General features: G+C 40.2%; 1 protein-coding gene across 1 annotated transcript in view; it reads left to right on the forward strand.

Moving 5' to 3' along the window:
• The window catches only part of RASA3 (RAS p21 protein activator 3), a 198,084-nt gene that overhangs the window by 132,322 nt on the left and 45,531 nt on the right, over positions 1–20,231 (forward strand). The window contains exons 6-7 of the mRNA XM_067563637.1: positions 13,681–13,761; positions 15,271–15,343. Coding sequence (XP_067419738.1) covers positions 13,681–13,761; positions 15,271–15,343 — 154 coding nt within the window. The remainder of the gene's footprint in view (positions 1–13,680; positions 13,762–15,270; positions 15,344–20,231) is intronic.

Here is a 20,231-nt window from a genome sequence, read left to right on the forward strand (position 1 = left end):
CAGACAGCAAGCCAAGCTCCTTGCTCCCTACCTTTTGTACAATAGCTTAGTACCAAGCACATTGTGATCTAGAGTATTGCCACTTCTAAAAATCCTATCCAAAACTTCAATAGAAACCAAGGGAAAATTATGGTGCTGTCACTGACAGATCAGTTATTTAGTATCATTTGTTACTTCTGTGTTCTACGTTTATTAAGTGAAAAGACCACTGCTTTACAGATTGAGTTGTGTGTGCAGTTTTCTTTTGTCACGCATTACTGACCAACATACTGAGTTGCTATATATTTTACCTGCAGTTTCTGGGTTGTCTTTATAACTAATGGCAATGAAAGGGAGTTTTGGATTCTTTTTGAGTCTAGGTAGGTAGAAATGTGTTGTGAACCCATTTAGAGGGCAGGCCTGCATCAAATAGCTCTTTGACGTGTGCAATATGTAACAAATGTAGCCAGGTAAATTATATTCAATTTAATCCTGGAAAAATTGTAACGTAGTTATTTTCAAAGCTTCACCAGCACGAACCATGTTTACTGTGTTAATGTAACTCCCACGGGAGCAATGTTAAGGGATATGATCCAACTTAAAAATCAAACTTTTCCCTGAAAATCTTTTATCTTTACTCAAGGCAAGTGTAAAAATATAATTAGGCAGGTCAAAAAAGAATTTGAAGAGCAATTAGCTAAAGAGACAGACAGTTGGTTTTTAGCAGGAAGCCTGCTTTTCAGTGGTGTCACTGGATGATCAAGGTGCTAAAGGAACACTCAAGGGAGACAAAGCTGTTGAGGGAAAGTTAAATCAATTCTTTACATCAATCTTCACTGCAGAGAATGTGAGGGAGATTCCCATATCTGAGCCATCCTTTATAGGTGACAGATCTGAGGAACTGTCCCAAATTGATGTGTCAATAGAGGTGGTTTTGGAACAAATTGTTAAATGGTAGTAAGTCACCAGGACCAGATGGTGTTCACCCAAAATATCTGAAGGAACTCATATATGAAATTGCAGAACTACTAACTATGGTATGTAACTTGCTGCTTAAATCAGCCTCTGTACAAGATGATTGGCAGATAGCTAATGTAATGCCGATTTTTTTTTTTTTTTTTTTTTTTAAATTCCAGAAGCGATCCCAGCAATTGCAGGCTTGTAAGCCTAACTTCAGTACCAGGCAAACCGGTTGAAACTATAGTAAAAGAATTATCAGACACCTAAATGAAAACAATATGTTGGGGAAGAGTCAACATGGTTTTTGTAAAGGGAAATCATGCCTCATCAATCTGTCAGAATTCTTTGGGGGAGTCAACAAGCATATGGACAAGGCTGATCCCGTTGATATAGTGTACTTGGGCTTTCAGAAAGGCTCTTAAGCAGCAGTCATGGGATAAGAGGGAAGATCTTCTCATTGACCAGTAACGTGTTAAAAGTTAGGAAACAAAGGGTAGGAATAAATGGTCAGTTTTCACAGTGTAGATGTAAATAACAGAGTTCCCCAAGGATCTGTACTGGGACCAGTGCTGTTCAGCATATGCATAAAAATATATCTCTTGAAAGATATCTCAAAAAATGTATTCAAATTGGAAAAAGCACAGAAGGGCAACAGAAATAATTAGGAGTATGGAACAACTTCCAAATGAGGAGAGATTAAAAAGACTGGGACTGTTCAGCTCAGAAAAGAGATGACTAAAGGGGTCTATAAAATCATGAATGGTGTGGAGAAAGTGAAAAGGAAGTGTTATTTACACTTTCTCTTAACCAGGACAAGGGGTCACCCAATGAAGTTGGTGCTGATGAATCAGTTCATTTTGCATGTATCAATGAAAGTATTGCATCTAAGTAGAGATCAGAGCCCTTTAATAAGATAGAGTCATTAATCTAGATCAGTGTTTCTCTAATTACTCATATACATGCAGCCAAAATTGTGTATTTTAATTTATGTTTTTGAAGACACACTATTTCACTTTGGTACTGGTAGTAGTTACATCTGCTTCACCTGAGCCAGGGCATACCAGATGTGGTCTCCAGGAAGCTTGTGAACTCAGTGTGGTGTTTCAAAAACACTGTTAACTGTTTACTAGGTATATAAAGAATCATGGATTTATTTATATTCTTAAATGTGAATTATTTTCTCTTATTTGTTAAAGTAGATGTATTTGCTGCAGTACCTCTAATTATCTTTGCAAATTATCTGAAGTGGGAATCTATATGAAAAAATCAAGAAAGATTTATAAAATAAGTAAGATATCTATATACCTCTGAAGGAGTTTAAAATAACTTTGCTTTTTCACCAGTATAGTTACAGAAAGTGCAGAGTTTTGTGGAGTAGGTAGAGATGAAATGGAAATTAGCTGAGTTTGCGTCCTGGTAGTTCCACAACATTTGTTTGTTTGTTTTTTGTTTTAAAGATGAAGTTTGTATTTTAGACTTTCAGTCAACTGACTAATGTTTATTTGCAGGGAGTTTAAGGGTTTCTAGGCTTTTTGGAAGAAATGTGTTCTGAGATGAGATGTACTCTTTTGCACCCTTTACTATGACAGTTGAAGCCAGAGTTAGGAGTGTCTATAGATTCACATAATTTATTTTCTTGCCAAGATCTTTATTTGAAACACCACAGTCTATGACCAGCATGGAGTAGTTCTGCCCCCTGCTTTGGTCCACCATGTCAGTATTTGAGAACTCTTAGTGTTTGTCTTGCTGTCCTTGATCTGTTCTTTTCTCGCAGTTGAACACTCTTTTCTCTTTAGCACACTTTCCTTGTTTTTGCTTACCTCAGTTGTGGTGTGTGTTCTTTTATCTTCTCATCATCTTTGGTGGCTCCTTTATTCTTTTCTCTCCATCTATTGTGCAGATTTGTCTCTTCTTCTTTCCTCAATATTCTCTTGGCAACCTGATCCGCTCCCATGACTTCAACTGCCACCTCTGTGGTTGATTCCCAAATCTGTCTCTCTGTTACTGAATTTCTCTTGCTCTGTTAAGTCTTGCATCTCCTCTTGGATATCCCCATCCCAGTGAATTTCAGTCTTTCCAGCACTGGATTCATATATTTTGTCCCCCTGATCTCTCTTCACCTTTCACATTTGGATATTGATCGTGCGTGTTACCCATCTGTTGAACAGTAGAGGATGTCCAGGATCTTGCAGATCGGGTTCCCAGTGGAAAGAGAAATCAGTGACCTGGAATCTGGATATATTCTAAGTGTAACTTGTTTTATTTGCACACACATATACCAGACCTGAAATGAAATGGTCAAACATCCTGCAGCCAATCCCTTCCTTCAGGAATGACTGCCCAATATGAGGGAACAACTCTGCCTCAAGAACTGACTCCAGTTGGAGACTAAGGCAGACCACAAACTCTCCCTGCTGCTCTCAGAGCTCCCTCTACTTCAAATCTTGTATATCCAAACTGAAAGATGTACTGTGTGGTGTTAAAGACTGATCATTTGTTCTCAAGCTAAAAAAAAGGTCATAGAAGACTTCTGTGTAACAGTGCCAGCTGGTGACACCTGCCAAAACATTATCAGCTTTTCCATCTCCCTGACTCTCAACCTCTGTTTCATTTTGATTCTTCCTTTCATTCTGCTCCCATGTATAGAGGTCCCTCATTCCTTCTATTTAATATTGCCCAAATCCACTATCTCCACAGCTCAAACTTTTTTCTGGGCTTTGCTATTTTCTCACCTTTTTTATCATTCTGTCCTCCTCTCTTCTCGCATTCCCCACTGATCACACCATTTTATCCCACATGCCACTACAGTGGCTGTTTTCAGGTCCTTGAATATCTGGTTTCCTGTCTTAATACATCCAACTGGAAATACTTCACCTCATTTACAAGGCCCTGCATAGCTTCATCTCTGCTCACATCTCAGATTGTCAATACTAGAAAGTTTTGTCAACGGTAGTTTTTTTGGTGATAAAAATTTGCTCTAATTACAGCGCTCGTGCTCGTCCACACAGCACTCATTTTGTCGCAAAAACACGTCCACACTTGGTGCTGAAGTATTGACAGTGAAAGCGGTGCATTGTGGGCAGCCATCCCACCGTGCAACTTGGCAGCTTCTGCCACTAGGAATTCTGGAATTTGGGAGAGGAGTGTGAAGCAGCATGGGTGCTGGCTCAATGTCCATGGTGCATTGCATTTCCATGCCGTCATTCATTGTGTTGCTGGGAGTGACTTGTGCCATTTTTTCAATGGCTCCCCGCCGTTTACTGTGTGCCCTCCATCTCTATCTGAAAAGATGGATTCTGCACTACTCTCCACTGTTGCTTTCAGTGTTCTGAATACATCGTGGCTGGTTGCGCAGTATATCATGAGCTCCGATTTGGAACAGGAATCTGCTGAGTGACATGCAGACAAACAACACTGCATTACTGTTGTCATACACGGAGCATCTGCACACAGTGAACTGCTGCTTCTGGGCACGTGAGACAAGCACTGAGTGGTGGAATCGCATCGTTCTGCAGGTCTGGGATGACCAACAGTGGCTGTAGAACTTTCAAATGTGCAAAGCCACCATCATGGAACTCTGTGCAGAGCTGGCCCCTGCCCTACGGCGCAAGAACACCAGAATTAGAGCTGCCGACTCGGTGGAGAAGTGTGTGGTAATCGTTGTGTGGAAGCTGCCAACTCCAGACTGCTACTGGTCAGTCGCTAATCAGTTTGGAGTTGGCAAGTACACCATTGGAGATGTTATCATAAGTGTGCAGGGCCATTAATCGCATTCTGCTGCGAAGGACTGTGACTCTGGGCAATGTGTGTGAAATAGTGGATGGATTCACAGCAATGGGATTCGCTAACTGTGGCGGAGCAATAGATGGCGCACACATCCCAATTTTGGCACCAGACCATCTTGCGACAAAGTACATCAATAGAAAAGGGTTCTTCTCTATGGTACTGCAGTTGCACCGTGCGAGTTTCACTGATATCAACGCGGGTTGGTCAGGAAAGGTGCATGATGCTCATATCTTCAGGAACACTGGCCTGTACCAGAAGCTACAAGCAGAAACTTTTTTTCCAGACATGAAGATTCCCATAGGGGAAGTTGAGATGCCCATAGTGATCCTGGGAGACCAAGCCTACCCACTAATGCCATAGCTTATGAAGCCTTACACAGGCAACCTGGACAGCAGCAAAGAGCGCTTCACTAACAGGCTGAGCAGGTGCCGAATGACTGTTGAATGTGCGTTTGGCAGGTTAAAGGTGCACTGGAGATGCTTTTATGGCAGGATGGACTTCAGTGAGGATGATATTCCTGTGGTTATAGCTGCCTGTTGTGTGATCCATAATTTATGTGAAGCTAAGGGTGAGAAGTTTGCCCCTGGGTGGACTGCAGAGGCGGATCGCCTTGCATCTGAATATAAGCAGCCAGATGTCAGGGGTATTAGAGGGGCACAACGGGGCCATATGTATAAGGGAGGCATTGAGGGCCCATTTTGACAATGAGAACCCATCAGGTGTTTTTTGAAACTGCGCTGTGACATTCTATGACTACTATACAGCAGTACATGTGTGTCGGTGGTTGGTACACATATGTTCAACACATAAATAAAGAGTGCTTCTTGTTTTGAGAGCTTACTTTTATTATTAAACACAAAACATCACACAACACAAACAGTGCCAGCTATGACAACTGTGTGTAATTCCAGCTGTCATTCTCATAGCTGACTGAGGGGTGGAATGAAGGAGGTAGTGAGATGGTCCGTGACTTTGGTAGTAATATGTAGGGGAATGGGTGGAGTGCATGGAAAGAAGTTCTGTTGCGGCTGATGAGGGAGGGCTGAGCTTGCATGAACTGTGTCTGCAATGACACTATTGTCTTTAGAAACTCTGTTGATCCTCCATGGCCTTGATTATGCATTCAGGAACATCTCCTCATTGCTTCTCCGGGGTCGCTTCCTTATCAGTTGTAGGCAGTCCGCTGGTGTAGGGGCCTTGGCTGCGAAGGTCGCATCTGTGTAAGAACAAGAAACAATTAACAAAACTATTATTGTCAGTGCCCTAACAGTACATATGAATCACTGTGAAACACACCTCATTCTCACCGTCCCCCTAGAGTACAGCTCCTTGATCAGCCTGAGAATGGTGAGTGCAGCGGGAAGCCCAGACCATCCAAGTAGTTCTAAGTTCTGGGTTCTTGGTGGGTGCTTGCTTGGGGCATAAATGTAGGTACATAGGGAAAACAAATGTCAAATTGTGTCACCATTTTCCACAAGCCATAGAAGCAGATACCTCGCTCTTTAGAGTCAGCAAAGATGGTAGGATGCATCTCCTCCATGCGAGCAGCTTCAAACTGGGTCCCTATGCTGCATGACTGTGCGCTGCTTTGGTCCCCGCTCAAGTGATTGCCAATTGGCATGGGAAAATGACCTACAATGGGGGCAGAAACCCAGCTGCTATGTCCAGAAATCTGAGGCAGAGAATTGGGGAGTACCTCCAAGAAAGTTTCCTAGAGGTCACACCGGAGGATATCCGCAAAATCTCAGTGTGCATTAATGTGCTTCTCAGCCATACTGCCTAGATGAGCAAGGGAATGGAAAGGCACATGCAAACTTAGCTACTCCTGTGCATTTTTATCCCTTCAAGTACCTGTATGTTTTAGCCAAGCTAATGATCCCCATGCCTCCAGTACACAAGCAGCATCAGCTTCCAAACACTTACCAGAGCTCCCCTCTCCTGCATCCTGAGCTGAAGGGCTGCGGCTGGCTGTAGCCTTCTGGGGTCGAGAACAACTCCTGACTCCCAGCCTCAGCAACCGAACTGTTCCCCAGCTCCAGGTCATCCTCCAGCTCCACTTTCTCGTCGATGACCTTTTTGTTGGGGTTCAGTTCAGTATCCAGTGGCCCCAGGACCACGGAGGTGTCTACGGGCGTCTTGGGGGTTGATGTGGGGTCGCCGCAGAGGATGGATTCCAACTCTTTGTAGAAGCGGCAGCTCATTGGCTCCGCACCAGAGCAATGATTTGCCTGCCTGGCCTTGTGGTAGCTCTGCTGCCAGCTCCTTGATTTTAGCTCGGCACTGAAGCGTGTCCCGCTCATTGCCCTTCTCCGCCATGGCATGAGAAATCTGGCCGTAGGTATCAAAGTTCCTTCAGCTAGAGCAGAGCTGGGATTGCACGGCAGACTCCCCCCAAATACTGATCAGGTCCAGCATTTCCAGTGTGCTCCAAGCAGGAGAGCATTTGCTGTGTGGAGCTGCCATAGTCAGCTGGGAGGATGAGATGCAAGCTTTCCATGCTGACCAAGCAGGAAGTGGAATAACAATTTCAAAACGTCTGCTGACTTTCTAGGGGCAGGTGTCTGCAGAGCAGCGGAGTACAGATGAATGTCCAGAGTGGTCAGGATTGGCATTGTGGGACATCTCCAGAGGCTGTTTACCATTACAAAAGCATATAGCAGTGTCTGTACTGCTGCTTCGTCACTAAAACATTGTCGCAAAAAGCTCTATGCCTCTTGTCGAGGTGGTTTTATTTTGTTGACAAAACAGGGCGGTTTTGTCGACAAAAAGGGTCATTGCAGTGTGTACACCAGGATTGTTGACAGAAGGTGACTTTTATTGACAAAACTCTCTAGTGTAGACCAGGCCTCAGTTCTTTTCCCGTCTACTTCCCTACTCATTCAGTATGCTTCTCTTGTTCCTCTTGCTTTACTACTCCCTTTGTTTCTTTTCATATGCTAGGCTTTGCACTTTCTTGTTATGCTGCAACCTGCACTTGGGTCTCTGTCTCCACTGAAGATCCTCTTTCCTTCTCCTCACCAGTAATTTCTCTTTGTTCTCTCATGCCTGAACTGTTATTCCATGATGCCAAGGCAGATATAATGATCACTAAGTGCACATGTTTAAAATTCCACTAAGCATCTGTGTGTTACTGCTTGTTTTCTCTTTAAGGGCCTTAAGGTATCTTCAATTAAGAGAAATAAACTAGATTTTTTTATATTAACACTACAGAACATCTTTTCATTTTTATTTATCTTTAAGGGAGCTTAGAGCTCTTTTACAATTGACTCATAAAATGATTAAACTGCTAATGAATTAACTCTGTCTTGTGAGAACGGTATGGTTGTCACACAGTTTTTATTCTGCTTCCTTTATTTAGCATACCAGATGGTGCTGTGTATGTGTGCATTTTTTAAACATCTTTCTAAAGCTGGCATCAGCAGCCAGTCTTGGTATTTTGAGCCACAACATGGAGGGCCTCTCTAATTTGTTTTCATATTATTAGCAACAGAAAAATGAAAAAAACAGGATAGCACTTAAAGTTAGGCACATGGTGAAGGATTTTCCTGAATTGGGGCCATAATGCACGCAAATGAGGACGAAGTTAAAACTGGCTTGTAATGTTAACATTTACTGATTTCTCTCCTGGTTTTTTGGTATGGAATTTTTAGGATTTTTAACGAGAAAAATCAGAATAATTGCCTTTAGTATTTGCCTAGGTCATCTGGCTAAACTTCACCAGTAAGCCAAAAGTTGAAACCAGGTTGGCATGCCATGCCATTAAAGATATTATGCCTGCTGTGTGTAAAAAAAAATCTCAGCATCCCTATGCTCCCATAGTTTCACATGGAAAACTCTGTGAAGGAAACAAGGAATACTGTTCAGCCCTTTCCCTGCTAAGATAGCACACATTTAAAATAGCAGGGGAAATTTTGTCCCCACTAAAGTCAATGAAAGTTTTGCTGTTGACTTGAATGGATACAGAATTTCACCCAATTTCTCTCAAACTGGAACTAACTTATGAATATTGCTGTTTCTTTTCCTTCAAACACATGTAGTCACACAACATGCACCCTGGAATAATAAGAAAGGTATGTAATTTTCAAATAATTCCTTCTTCTTTAAGGAAGGGCTGGGGAGTCCAACATGCTTGGGTCACCCTGCTTTCTGTAGCCCTACTGTATGATTCACTGCACAGGAAAACCTATATAGGCAGCATCATTTACAATTGCTATTATGCAGGAAATTGGTATAATGACTACACCTCCTGATTAGACACCCACACACAGCAGAAACATTAATGTTGTCAAATGTGAACTTTTTTGTCGTCTCCAGAAATGTTTATCCTTCCTTTACTTTCCCCTCCTTGTGCATTTTTATGATCATTCAGGGTAAAGAACAAGGAATATTTCTAAAATGTGTGTGTTTTTCTTTAGGGAATTTGCCCTTGCAAAGGTTTAAGTTATGAACCACACTGAAAACTGAAATAATTTTGTTCTTATTCTTTGAAACCTGCTAATTTTATAAACCACAAGCAAAATATAGTGAGGCAGCTGCATTGAGTGTTTTCCCACATGGCCCATCAAGTGTAGCCCAACCTCGGTAGTTGCAAGAGATATTTAGCTCAAGACTCTAACAATGATTAGAAACTATCAGTTGGATGGATTGGAAAGGTTCTAGCAGCAGCAGCCAGACATTTTCTGTTTGGGTCTACTCACACAACTTGTGTCAGATATGAATACCTTGCTTAACTTGTAGTCTCCATTCATTAATCTAGCACACAAGTAATGTTAGTGTTAATTTTGCAAATAAGTAAAGTTAAAAGCACTTCATTTTTTACTTTTTTTATTGATGCCCAGCCACCACCATTCACTTATAGAAGAAGCGATGGAGTGTTTAAAAAAAATTCTATGTAGTTTTTAGACAGGTATGTTTTATCAAACTTAATGAACTTGATACCTATCTAGCAGAAGCAGATCTTAATGTTATTGTTAGAACAAATTCGCACCTATTCATTTTAACACCTTTGCTACTTGTGAATTACAGCAAAGTCTGTGGTACATGGGGAGAGGTGGGATTGTTAATTTACCTAACAGCTTCCCCAAGACCAAAGAAAGTGACAGGTAATTCAAAGCAGTTCTGCAATTACAACATTTTTCACAGCTGGTGAGCGTGCACTAAAGCTGTGAATTAAACCCACTTGTGCATTGCTCAATTTTATTGCATCATTCCTTGGTGCTCAACAAAATGTGGGAACAACAATGAGCCTCGCTTCAAGCTTCCTTTCCCTTCCCTCAAATCAGAATCTCAGGTCTGTTACATACTTTCTCTGTCCTCAAATGTTAACTGCTTTTACATTACCTGAGAGGCATTGGTGCAGCTTATGTCAGCATCTGTTTCCTGTTTTTCTAGATATTGTTTCTTTCAAGGTTGTTGTTGCTTTTCTCATTCCCTCTGTGCACACAACAGAACACTTACACTTGAACTCAAACTCATCTTGACCGATCAAGTGCCTCTTTATGCTCTGCCCTCATGGTTTTTAGAAGAAAAAGTACTCTTAACTAAAAGAGGGAGAATATTCTATACACCACGGTTGTGCTTTCATCTTAGACTTCTGATATTTCATCCTGTGTTGCAGGAGCATTAGATTGGAAATGATCCATTCATGAACAGTGGAAAATTCGCTCTTGTGGTTAAGCCTGTTGAGATAGCGTTTTGTTTTCTTGGCCATCCTTAAGGAAACAGCAGAGCAGGCATGTGTTTGACATTGGTGCATAGTTTTAAGTGGGAGTAGATTTTTCACCCCTTAATAATTTAATTGTTCAGTTCAACTGGGAATGTGTTTTGGTCACTCTTTTGGTAGCATCTGTGCTATGTGAATGTAAAAAGTAGAACTTGCCGTAGGTGATGGGAATTTTTTTTTCAGGATTCTAAAACCAAACATATGCCCCTATTTCTACTTCCTCTGGACTGGAGGAACCACTCCCCTTGTTCTTTGATTTGTGGAGGTAAGAGAAGCGTCTGGCCCAGTGCAGAATTTGTGGCTTGAATTCAGCTCCTATGTGGCAGCACTATACAATGTCAGTAAGCTTCTAAGCCAGACCTGTCGAGAACTTCTTAGTTCTCTTGTCTATACAGAAGGTGCATGTGTAACAGGGTCATAACGCAGAGCAGAAATAAAACCAGCGGGGGAATATCCAATATGGCTCCTTCTAGGCAAGATGTCTGCTTCTGTTGATCTTGAACTTTGATTTCACCAGACTGTTCAGAACCAATCAGGGACGTATATTTTTCTTGTCTAATTAACACTAATGCATAAAGAAAAGGTAATCCCTGAACTGGATAATGGTAATGAGGAGAAAACTAATCTGAGGTTAGCAAACCTAAGGCTTGGAGTCAAGATACTGTCCCCGATGTTTAGTTCTAGTGAGATACATATGTAAACAGGAAGCTTCTAAAGGATTAAGTTTTGTCAAGCACTGCTTGTGTTTTCGTATTAGGACAATGATTTGCCAAGTATTCTATAAGGTCAAGGGCCTAAGGGCTTATCTATTAAAGTAAGATAACAACCAAAGATGGGTCACTCCATGTACCATTTTCACTTATTTCTTAAGCCTGCTGAACTGGGATCATGTACAATTTAGGACTTTGTGAATATATCTAGGTTTGGTTTTGGTTCAGAAGCTCTCATTTAATAGGCTTCCTATGGATATACATACCATACTCAATCTATCTGGGCGGGAATTTATTAATTTTTTTTCTGATGATTTATAACTTAGACAAGGGAAATATTTTTCCAGATTGAAATTTAGCACATAAAAGTTCTAAGAGTGAATATTTTAAGCTTTTGTTTTGTTTTTTAAAAACTGTACGGTGTATGGCTTGGTTCAAAATATGAAATTTGTCATTCCATAAGAATTGTTATTAAATAACATTAAGATAAAACAATTTCCTTGCTTTTGCTGGGTTTTTTAAATGAAGGCTAACTCTCTCTATGTATCTTAACTTTATATTATAGTTTTGCAGGGATTCTGCATTAAAACACCATGTGATGTTACATACCATATGTTCCAAATTCCTAAGCCTGTGGATAAAATTAAAGAACATTATCTTTAACTTTGACAATTAATAAAAGAAAATTCTTGAAGTTAGCATTATTTTTGAACAGTAGCAAACTGCACACTGAAGTGTTGGAAAAATAGTAAGAATAAAGTGTTTGGTATCTCACAATACAAATAAAATGACACAGTCCTGCCCTGAAGTGCTTAGGGAAAGTTTTCTGTTACAGTTAAATTGATGTAGTTATACTGGTATAACTTCTTGTGTGGACATCTTTATTCTGCAGTAAGAGTCTCTTTTTTGAGTTTAGTTTAAATGCGCAGCTAAACTAAAAAATGTGCTCTTATTCCAGAATAAGTGTGTCCACACTGGGAGTTTTATCAGTATAACCACATCAGTTTATACTGATACTCTATCTTATACCATATAATTTTCCCATGTAGACCAGCCCTTAGATATTTTCATTGACTAAAGCAGCGTCAGTGTACTATACAGTTAGATTAGAATTGTTTTACAGTATTTGCCAAGCTGCAGTGTGAAAACCACATTTTCATTTACAAAAATTGTATCTTCCCTCAACTGGAAATGACATCTACTTGATCTACCATCGTCGCTCTCCACTTCACCAACTTCTGTAGATTATGCTGCTTTAGTTGTCTGTGCAATGAAGAGTCTTGTGTATGAGCACACGGGTTAGGGTGAGTCTATGTATGCATATGCGCTCATACACAATATTCTCCATTCCACAGATGACTAGAGCATATAACCTTATAACAGTCACATTGCAAACAATAGTTGTATATAAATAACACTCATACCGTAAACACAACCCACCTAGATAAATATACATTCCAAAACCATAGTAAACAGGATTATGTATTGATGCACACGATATGGTGTAATTTGACACAGTTACAAAGAGAAAGGAGTACTTTTAAATGGATCAAACTCTTACTTTTTGCCTCCCTCTTCTGTATGCATTTTATACATAAACTGCCTCAGCGCACCCATCTCTTATCACTTCACTTTATAGAAGATTTATTCCTAGTCCCATGCTCCCCGCCCCCAATCAACAAACTCACCTATTCAAAAAGGAACTTGTTTTAGAAGGGAGGATCCTAGAGGCAATTTTGCCTTTTTTGCCAATGAGTGCTACATTCCTTAAGAGAGCTTTTTAAATTATGAAACCTGAAACTACACAAACTTAATTCATGCTTTTGACAGAGATGAGGTGGGAACATGGAAGCTATAGCTGCAGACTTTTTGCCTTAAAAGATTTCTTGCTTGGAGGAAGTCAGAGCAGGGTGACTCAACCATTCTAGCTGTTTTCTGTCCCTCTGGTATTACATCACTAATGTCTTGAAAGCAGAACTGAAAAACATGTTTGTTCATTCTTTCTGAGTTTCATTGTTAAGATGTTTTACTGGGTTGGGAAAAGATGGGTCTGTCATGATTATCTTCTGCCCTGCAGTTGTTGGCTATGTATTAGAGCATATTAAATTTTGTTAAAGCACGTAGGCCTTCGTGTGTGTAACACTATGAAACTATTTGTCTAATACCAGGATCTATCTGCAGTCTTTTTTCATCTTAAACAGTATTCTTTTACATGTACAAGTAAACATTGATTGTTATGAACTGTAATGTAAATGTCGTTATGTCTTCCATACCTATAGTAGCCTCTTTCATGAACCCATGATTGTTGCTGATATTTTGAGTGTTATAAGAGACAATCAGATTAGGCGTTTCTATAGTTTAATGTTGGCTTCTGACCTTAATGATGATATTACTTAAACTGGGAAACAATTTTTCAGTCTAAGACAAAAAAAGAATACAGAAATGAAAATGAGAAGACACTAACTTTTGTTGTCTCTTCAAGCTTCTGTTGTTTTGTCTGATTCTTTTTCGTCCTTCCTTCAGAGTTCTAGAATGCCAAGGCCTACCAATCGTGAATGGACAATGTGACCCCTACGCCACAGTTACCTTAGCAGGACCATACAGGCAAGTATTGAAAACTGAAGAGCATCCATTTCTGTAAGGTGTGTTAGCAGATGGTTTGGGTTTTTTATCTATTAGAAATCTGCATTCTAAAATGGATAGAGGATTTGGCTACTGCCACTTTATTTATTTTGTATAGTATAATTAACTAAAAGTAGTTTGAGGATTATTTCAGTTTTGCTTCTTTTAAGGCTTTGAACATTACCTAGTATGTAATTTGTGGTCAAGCTTAACTTGCGTTGCTTCCCACCTAGCAGTTGGAGGTCAATATTCAAATAAATTGCTTGTCCATTTTGCAGTAGAGGTTGGGGAAAGAGAGGGAGACTGAATACATAACAGCTTTTTACTTGTGCTTTATTCTAATTTGACTTTGAACATTTTGGGGTCTTTTCAGTTACGTGGTTCAGCTCCTTAATGCCTGTGGAAAATGCTATCTACACAGCCCGATCCTGTAATTTAATCTGTATGAGTGTAATGATCCGCCAGAATGGATAAAACTCAGTATGGGTCTTAAATAATTCAATACATGATCTTGTGTATTCTGCAATAGTCTTGTTTAGCTTAATTATAAGCATAGTCATGTTAAATTTGAGGTTAAATTTACACATTTCATCATTAAACTTACTATATTATTGGACATGTCAGTGGCAATTTGTGCTTATCAAGGGAGTCATTTCACATCTTCTTAGTCTGGAGGAAGCAAAGTTGAGCTGTTTTGTGACCTCAAGAACTCATAACGCAGAAACTTCATAATATTTTACAGTGGAACTTGGAGGAGGGGGAAGTACTTTGAATGAGAGAGATTCTTGACAAATGATTGCCTTACATGCGGATCACTCTGAAGGTTGATTGGTCCATCCTCTTATTCTCTGACTAGGTATCTTATTGTGCCCATCACAGTGGCACTGTATTTGGGCTATATTATTGATTAGTTGTTTTTAATTACTGTATTTGATAAGTGAAATCATTTCAAATGACATCATGTCAGTATTCCTGAAATTACTGTTGGAATGGTCTTGACTGTCTTAAATATGCCTCTTCTCCTGACCCTTCCCTCTCCCCCCCCCCCCCCCAAAAAAAAAAAATCATGTTAAATTGTATAACTGAACTGTTATGACTCCGCTTGCTAGGAATGGAAAACAAACAACACTGTCTATCACCCATCAATTTTCTTTTGCCTCCTGTCTTCAGAAGCATGCAGTTCAGTCCTTTTCATTGTCTAGTAATTGCTCAATAATTGTTTTTGGATGGAGCAACTTACAGGATTGGGGCCCAAGAGCACACATTTCAGTGTGTGGATACCAACTGTGAATACTTAATTTATTTCTGAATTTCGTGTGCTTGCAATAGTATCCTGCATAAGAGGAGTGCCTCGTTGCATGCTGCTTGGGGTTACAGATATATAAAATAAATCAAAGCACATAGGCTACTTCTGCATTCTGTAGTTACTCATTATGACCATACACTTCTGCTAATGTTCTCTCTTTTTGTCTTTTTTTTCTGTTCATGCAGATCTGAAGCCAAAAAAACTAAAGTTAAAAAGAAGACGAACAATCCTCAGTTTGATGAAGTGTTTTATTTTGAGGTCTGTATTTCAAAGGAATGAGCGATAAGCTGAAATATTACACTGTAGATAGTTGGCACCGCCTCCTAGTCCATACTGTGCCAGCTGTCTTCTTTGAAGACTGGTTCAAAGCACAGTGCAGAAACAGAAGATCAGACTAGTTGTCTGCTGAGGTAGCAGTGTGTCAGTTTTCCAAGTGATTGGATTCAAGTTCTCTAGGTAGTCTCTCCTCCTCAAGTGGGTTTTCTGTCCCTCCCAGCACAACCAATTTTTGAATTAGTGCTGCTAAATGAGTGTTTTCCAGACTGTGGTTTTATAGCTGCTCCACCCTGTCTTCCCTGGTCAATGGTGGGAGGGTTGTCTTGCAGGAAATATGAAGAACTTCAAAAGCAACAGGGGAAATCCATTCAGGACTGAACATTTTGGCTGTATGCCAGCATTTTATAACACCAAAGCTTTCCTTTCAATTCAACTGCATATGTAATATATAACATTTTAAAATGTGTCTAGATAAGGCAAAATGTAACCCTTTTAGAAGTGCTAAGCAGATATAATAGAATATATCAATATAATTGTCACCCTTCCCACCTCCACCCCTGGAAAAGTTCTTCAGATTTTTTTCATTCTGTGTCTTATACACTTAAAAGGCTTGTACCTTTATTATATGGGAGATAACTTAGGCCTGGTCCACAGTTAAAAATTTGGCCATTTTAGTTATGTCAATTAGGAGTGTGAAGCAGTCACGCTCCTAACAGACATAGTTATGCCAACAAAAACCCTAGTGTAGACACAGTTATACTGACAAAAAAAGTCCTTTTGCTGGTATAGCTTATTTCGTTCAGAGCTCTGGTCTGTTAGAAAACTTTGCTGGTATAGCAATATGAGTTAGGGATGTGGTTTTTGATGTTTTTATGCTGGTAAAAGCCTCAGTGCAGACACAATTATACCAGCAAAAGCAAGTATAAAGTGTGTCTGTGTAGAAGGATACAGCTATACTAGCAAACCTTTTCTGGTGTAGACAAGGCCTTAGTAAATCCCTTTAACTTCAATAATAATTAGCTAAATAACCAGCTAATTGAGAGGGACTAATACTTTCAACAGCTGCTGAGAATCAAAGTGGCTATGAATTTTCAGTTCTCTCTCTCTCTAGTCCACACAGTGGTGTCTGCGCACCTAGGAACAAAATTAGTGAGGCCTTATCTACTTGCAAGAGTTGCACCAGTTTAATTGGAATCTGCTAACATTTAGTGATGCAAGTGGAACCAGTGTCATAGAATCATATGACTGGAAGAGACCTTGCAAGGTCATCTAGTCCAATCCCCTGCACCTATAGCAGGACCAAGTATTATCTGGACCATCCCTGACAGATAAACACCTGTCTAACCTACTCTTAAAAATCTCCAATGACTGAGACTCCACAGCCTCCCTAGGCAATTTATTCCAGTGCTTAACTATCTAACAGTTAGGAAGTTTTTCCTAATGTCTAATTGAAACTGCCCTTACTGCAATTTAAGCCATTGTTTCTTGTCCTATCCTCAGAGGTTAAGTAGAAAATGTTTTTCCCTCCTCCTTGTAACAACCTTTTATGTACTTGAAAACTCCGTCTTCTCATCTCCAGACTACTTGAAAACTCCGTCTTCTCGTCTCCAGACTAAACACACCCAATTTTTTAAAATCTTCCCTCATAGGTCATGTTTTCTAGACCTTTAATCATTTTTGTTGCTCTTCTCTGGACTTTCTCCAATTTGTCCTCATCTTTCCTGAAACGTGGCGCCCAGAACTGGACACAATATTCTAGTTGAGGCCCAATCAGCACAGAGTAGAGTGGAAGAATTACTTCCCGTGGCTTGCTTGCAATACTCCTGCTAATATATCCCAGAATGATTTTTACTTCTTTTTTTTTTTTTTTTTTGCAACAGTGTTACACTATTGACTCATATTTAGCTTGTGATCCACTATGACCCCTAGATCTCTTTCTGCAGTACTCTTTCCTAGGGAGTCATTTTCCTTTTGTATGTGTGCAACTGATTGTGCCTTCTTTAGTGCAGTACTTTGCATTTGTCCTTCTTTAATTTCATCCTGTCTTCTTCAGACCATTTCTCCAATTTGTCCAGATCATTTTGAATTTTAATCCTGTCCTCCAAAGTACTTGCAATCCCTCCCAGTTTGGTATTGTCCACAGACTTTGTAAGTGTACTCTCTATGCCATTATCTAAATTATTGATGAAGATATTGAACAGAATCGGACCCAGAACTGATCCCTGCGTGGTCCCGCTCAGTATGCGCTTCCAACTTGACTGTGAACCACTGATTATTACTCTCCGGGAATGGTTTGCCAACCAGTTATGTACCCAGCTTACATTAGTTCCATCTAGGTTGTATTTCCCTAGTTTGTTTATGCAAGACAGTATCAAAAGCCTTACTAAAATCAAGATCTACCACATCTTCCTATGTGGTTGGTTTAACATGATCTGTTCTTGACAAAGCCATGCTGACTGTTACTTATCACCTTATTATCTTCTAGGTGTTTGCAAATGGATTGCTTAATTATTTTCTCCATTATCTTTCGGGTACTGAAGTTAAACTGACTGGTCAATAGTTTCCCAGGTTGTCCTTATTTCCCTTTTTATAGACTGACACTATATTTGTCCTTTTCCAGTCCTCTGGAATTTCTCCCATCTTCCATGACTTTTCAAAGATAATCGCTAATGGCTCAGATATCTCCTCAGTCAGCTCCTTGAGCATTCTAAGATGTATTTCAGCAGGCCCTAGTGACTTGAAGACATCCAACTTGTCTAAGTGATTTTTAACTTGTTCTTTCCCTATTTTAGCTTCACTTTCTGCCTCATTTTCACTGGCATTCACTATGTTAGGTGTCCAGTCGCGAAGTGAGTTACAGCCCACGAAAGCTTATGCCTGCAGAAATTAAGTTTGTTAGTCTTTAAAGTGCTACAGGACTCTCGTTGTTTTTCCTGTATACAGACTAACACGGCTACCCCTCTGGAACTTTTTTCACTGAAACAAAAAAGTAATTTACAACTTCTGCCATTTCCACATTTTCTGTTATTGTTTTTTCCCCCTCACTGAGTAAGGGGCCTACCCTGTCCTTGGTCTTCCTGTTGCTTCTGATGTATTTGTAGAATGTTTTCTTGTTACCTTTATGTCTCTAGCTAGTTTAATCTCATGTTGTGCCTTGGCCTTTCAACATACTTGTGTTGTTTGTTTATATTCATCCTTTGTAATTTGACCTAGTTTCCACTCTTTGTAGACTCTTTTTTTGAGTTTCAGATCATTGAGGATGATTTTTGCAACAGTGTTACACTATTGACTCATATTTAGCTTGTGATCCACTATGACCCCTAGATCTCTTTCTGCAGTACTGTTTCCTAGGGAGTCATTTCACTTTTGTATGTGTGCAACTGATTGTGCCTTTCTTAGTTCAGGTTAAGCCAGAGTGGTTTTTTGTGATACTTCCTATCTTTCCTATGGACTGGGATAGTTTGCTCTTGTGCCCTTAATAATGTCTCTATGAAAAACTGCCAACACTCTTGAACTCTTTTTCCCCTTACACTTGCTTCCCATGGGAACTTACCCATCAGCTTCCTGAGTTTACTAAAGTCTGCCTCCTTGAAATCCATTTTCTTTATTGTGCTGTTTTCCCTCCTACCATTCCTTAGAATCATGAACTCTACCATTTCATGATCACTTTCATGCAAGCTGCCTTCCACTTTCAAATTCTCAACCAGTTCCTCCCTATTTGTCAAAATCAAATCTAAAACAGCCTCTCCCCTAGTAGCTTTTCTCCACCTTCTGAAATAAAAAAAATAGTCTCTGTTACATTCCAAGAACTTGTTGGATAATCTGTGCCCTGCCGTGTTATTTTCCTAATAGATGTCTGTGTCTCCTATTACCCCCAAATCCTGTGCTTTGGATGATTGTTAGTATTTTTGGGTTTTTTTAAAAAGCCTCATCCACCTCTTCTTCCTGGTTAGGTGGTCTGTAGCAGACCCCTACCATAACATCACCCTTGTTTTTTTACCCCTTTTATCCTTACCTAGAGATGTTCAACCAGTCTGTCTCCTATTTCCGTCTCAACCTCAGTCCAAGTGTATACATTTTTAATATATAAGGTAACGCCTCCTCCCTTTTTCCCTGTCTGTCCTTCCTGAGCAAGCTGTACCCTTTTATGCCAATATTCCACTCATGTATTATCCCACCAAGTCCCTGTGATGCCGGCTATGTCAGAGTTATGTTTATTAACTAGCATTTCAGGTTCTTCCTGCTTGTTCCCCATACTTCTCGCATTAGACAGACATTTAACATACTGATTTGATTTCCCCCGTATGTTCTCTCTTGTCTCTGCTATAATGGCCCATGTTTCCTCCAGATTCCGACCCTTCTCCCACGTCTTCATGTTTTTGACTTACCTGTGAGCCTTTTTCATCTGCCCCCATCAAACCTAGTTTAAAGCCCTCCTGACTAAGTGAGCCAGCCTGTATCCAAAAATGCTCTTCCCCTTCCTTGATACATCTCTGTTCAGCAGTCTATCTTCTTGGAACACTATCCCTTGGTCAAGGAAGTCAAAGCTCTCCTGGCGACATCATCCTCATAGCTAGTCATTCACCTCCAGAATGCATCTGTTGCTGCCTGGGCCCCTACCCTTGACCAGAAGAATAAAAGAGAATACCACGCACACCCCCAGCTCCTTCATCCTTACTCCCAGAGTCCTGTAGTCACTTCTGATCTGCCCAGGGTCAGACCTCGCAGTATCACAAGTGCCCACTTGGATGAGTAACATGGGGTAGTAGTTTGAGGGCCATATGATCCTCGACAATCCCTCCATGACATCTCAGGTACAGGCCACTGGCAGGCAGCATACCTCCCAGGATGCCGTATCAGGCTGACCGAT

This window comes from Emydura macquarii, unplaced genomic scaffold (genome assembly GCF_026122565.2).
Source record: "Emydura macquarii macquarii isolate MOO-44397 ecotype Brisbane River unplaced genomic scaffold, CSIRO-AGI_Emac_v2 contig_2531, whole genome shotgun sequence".
Lineage (NCBI taxonomy): Eukaryota > Metazoa > Chordata > Testudines > Chelidae > Emydura > Emydura macquarii.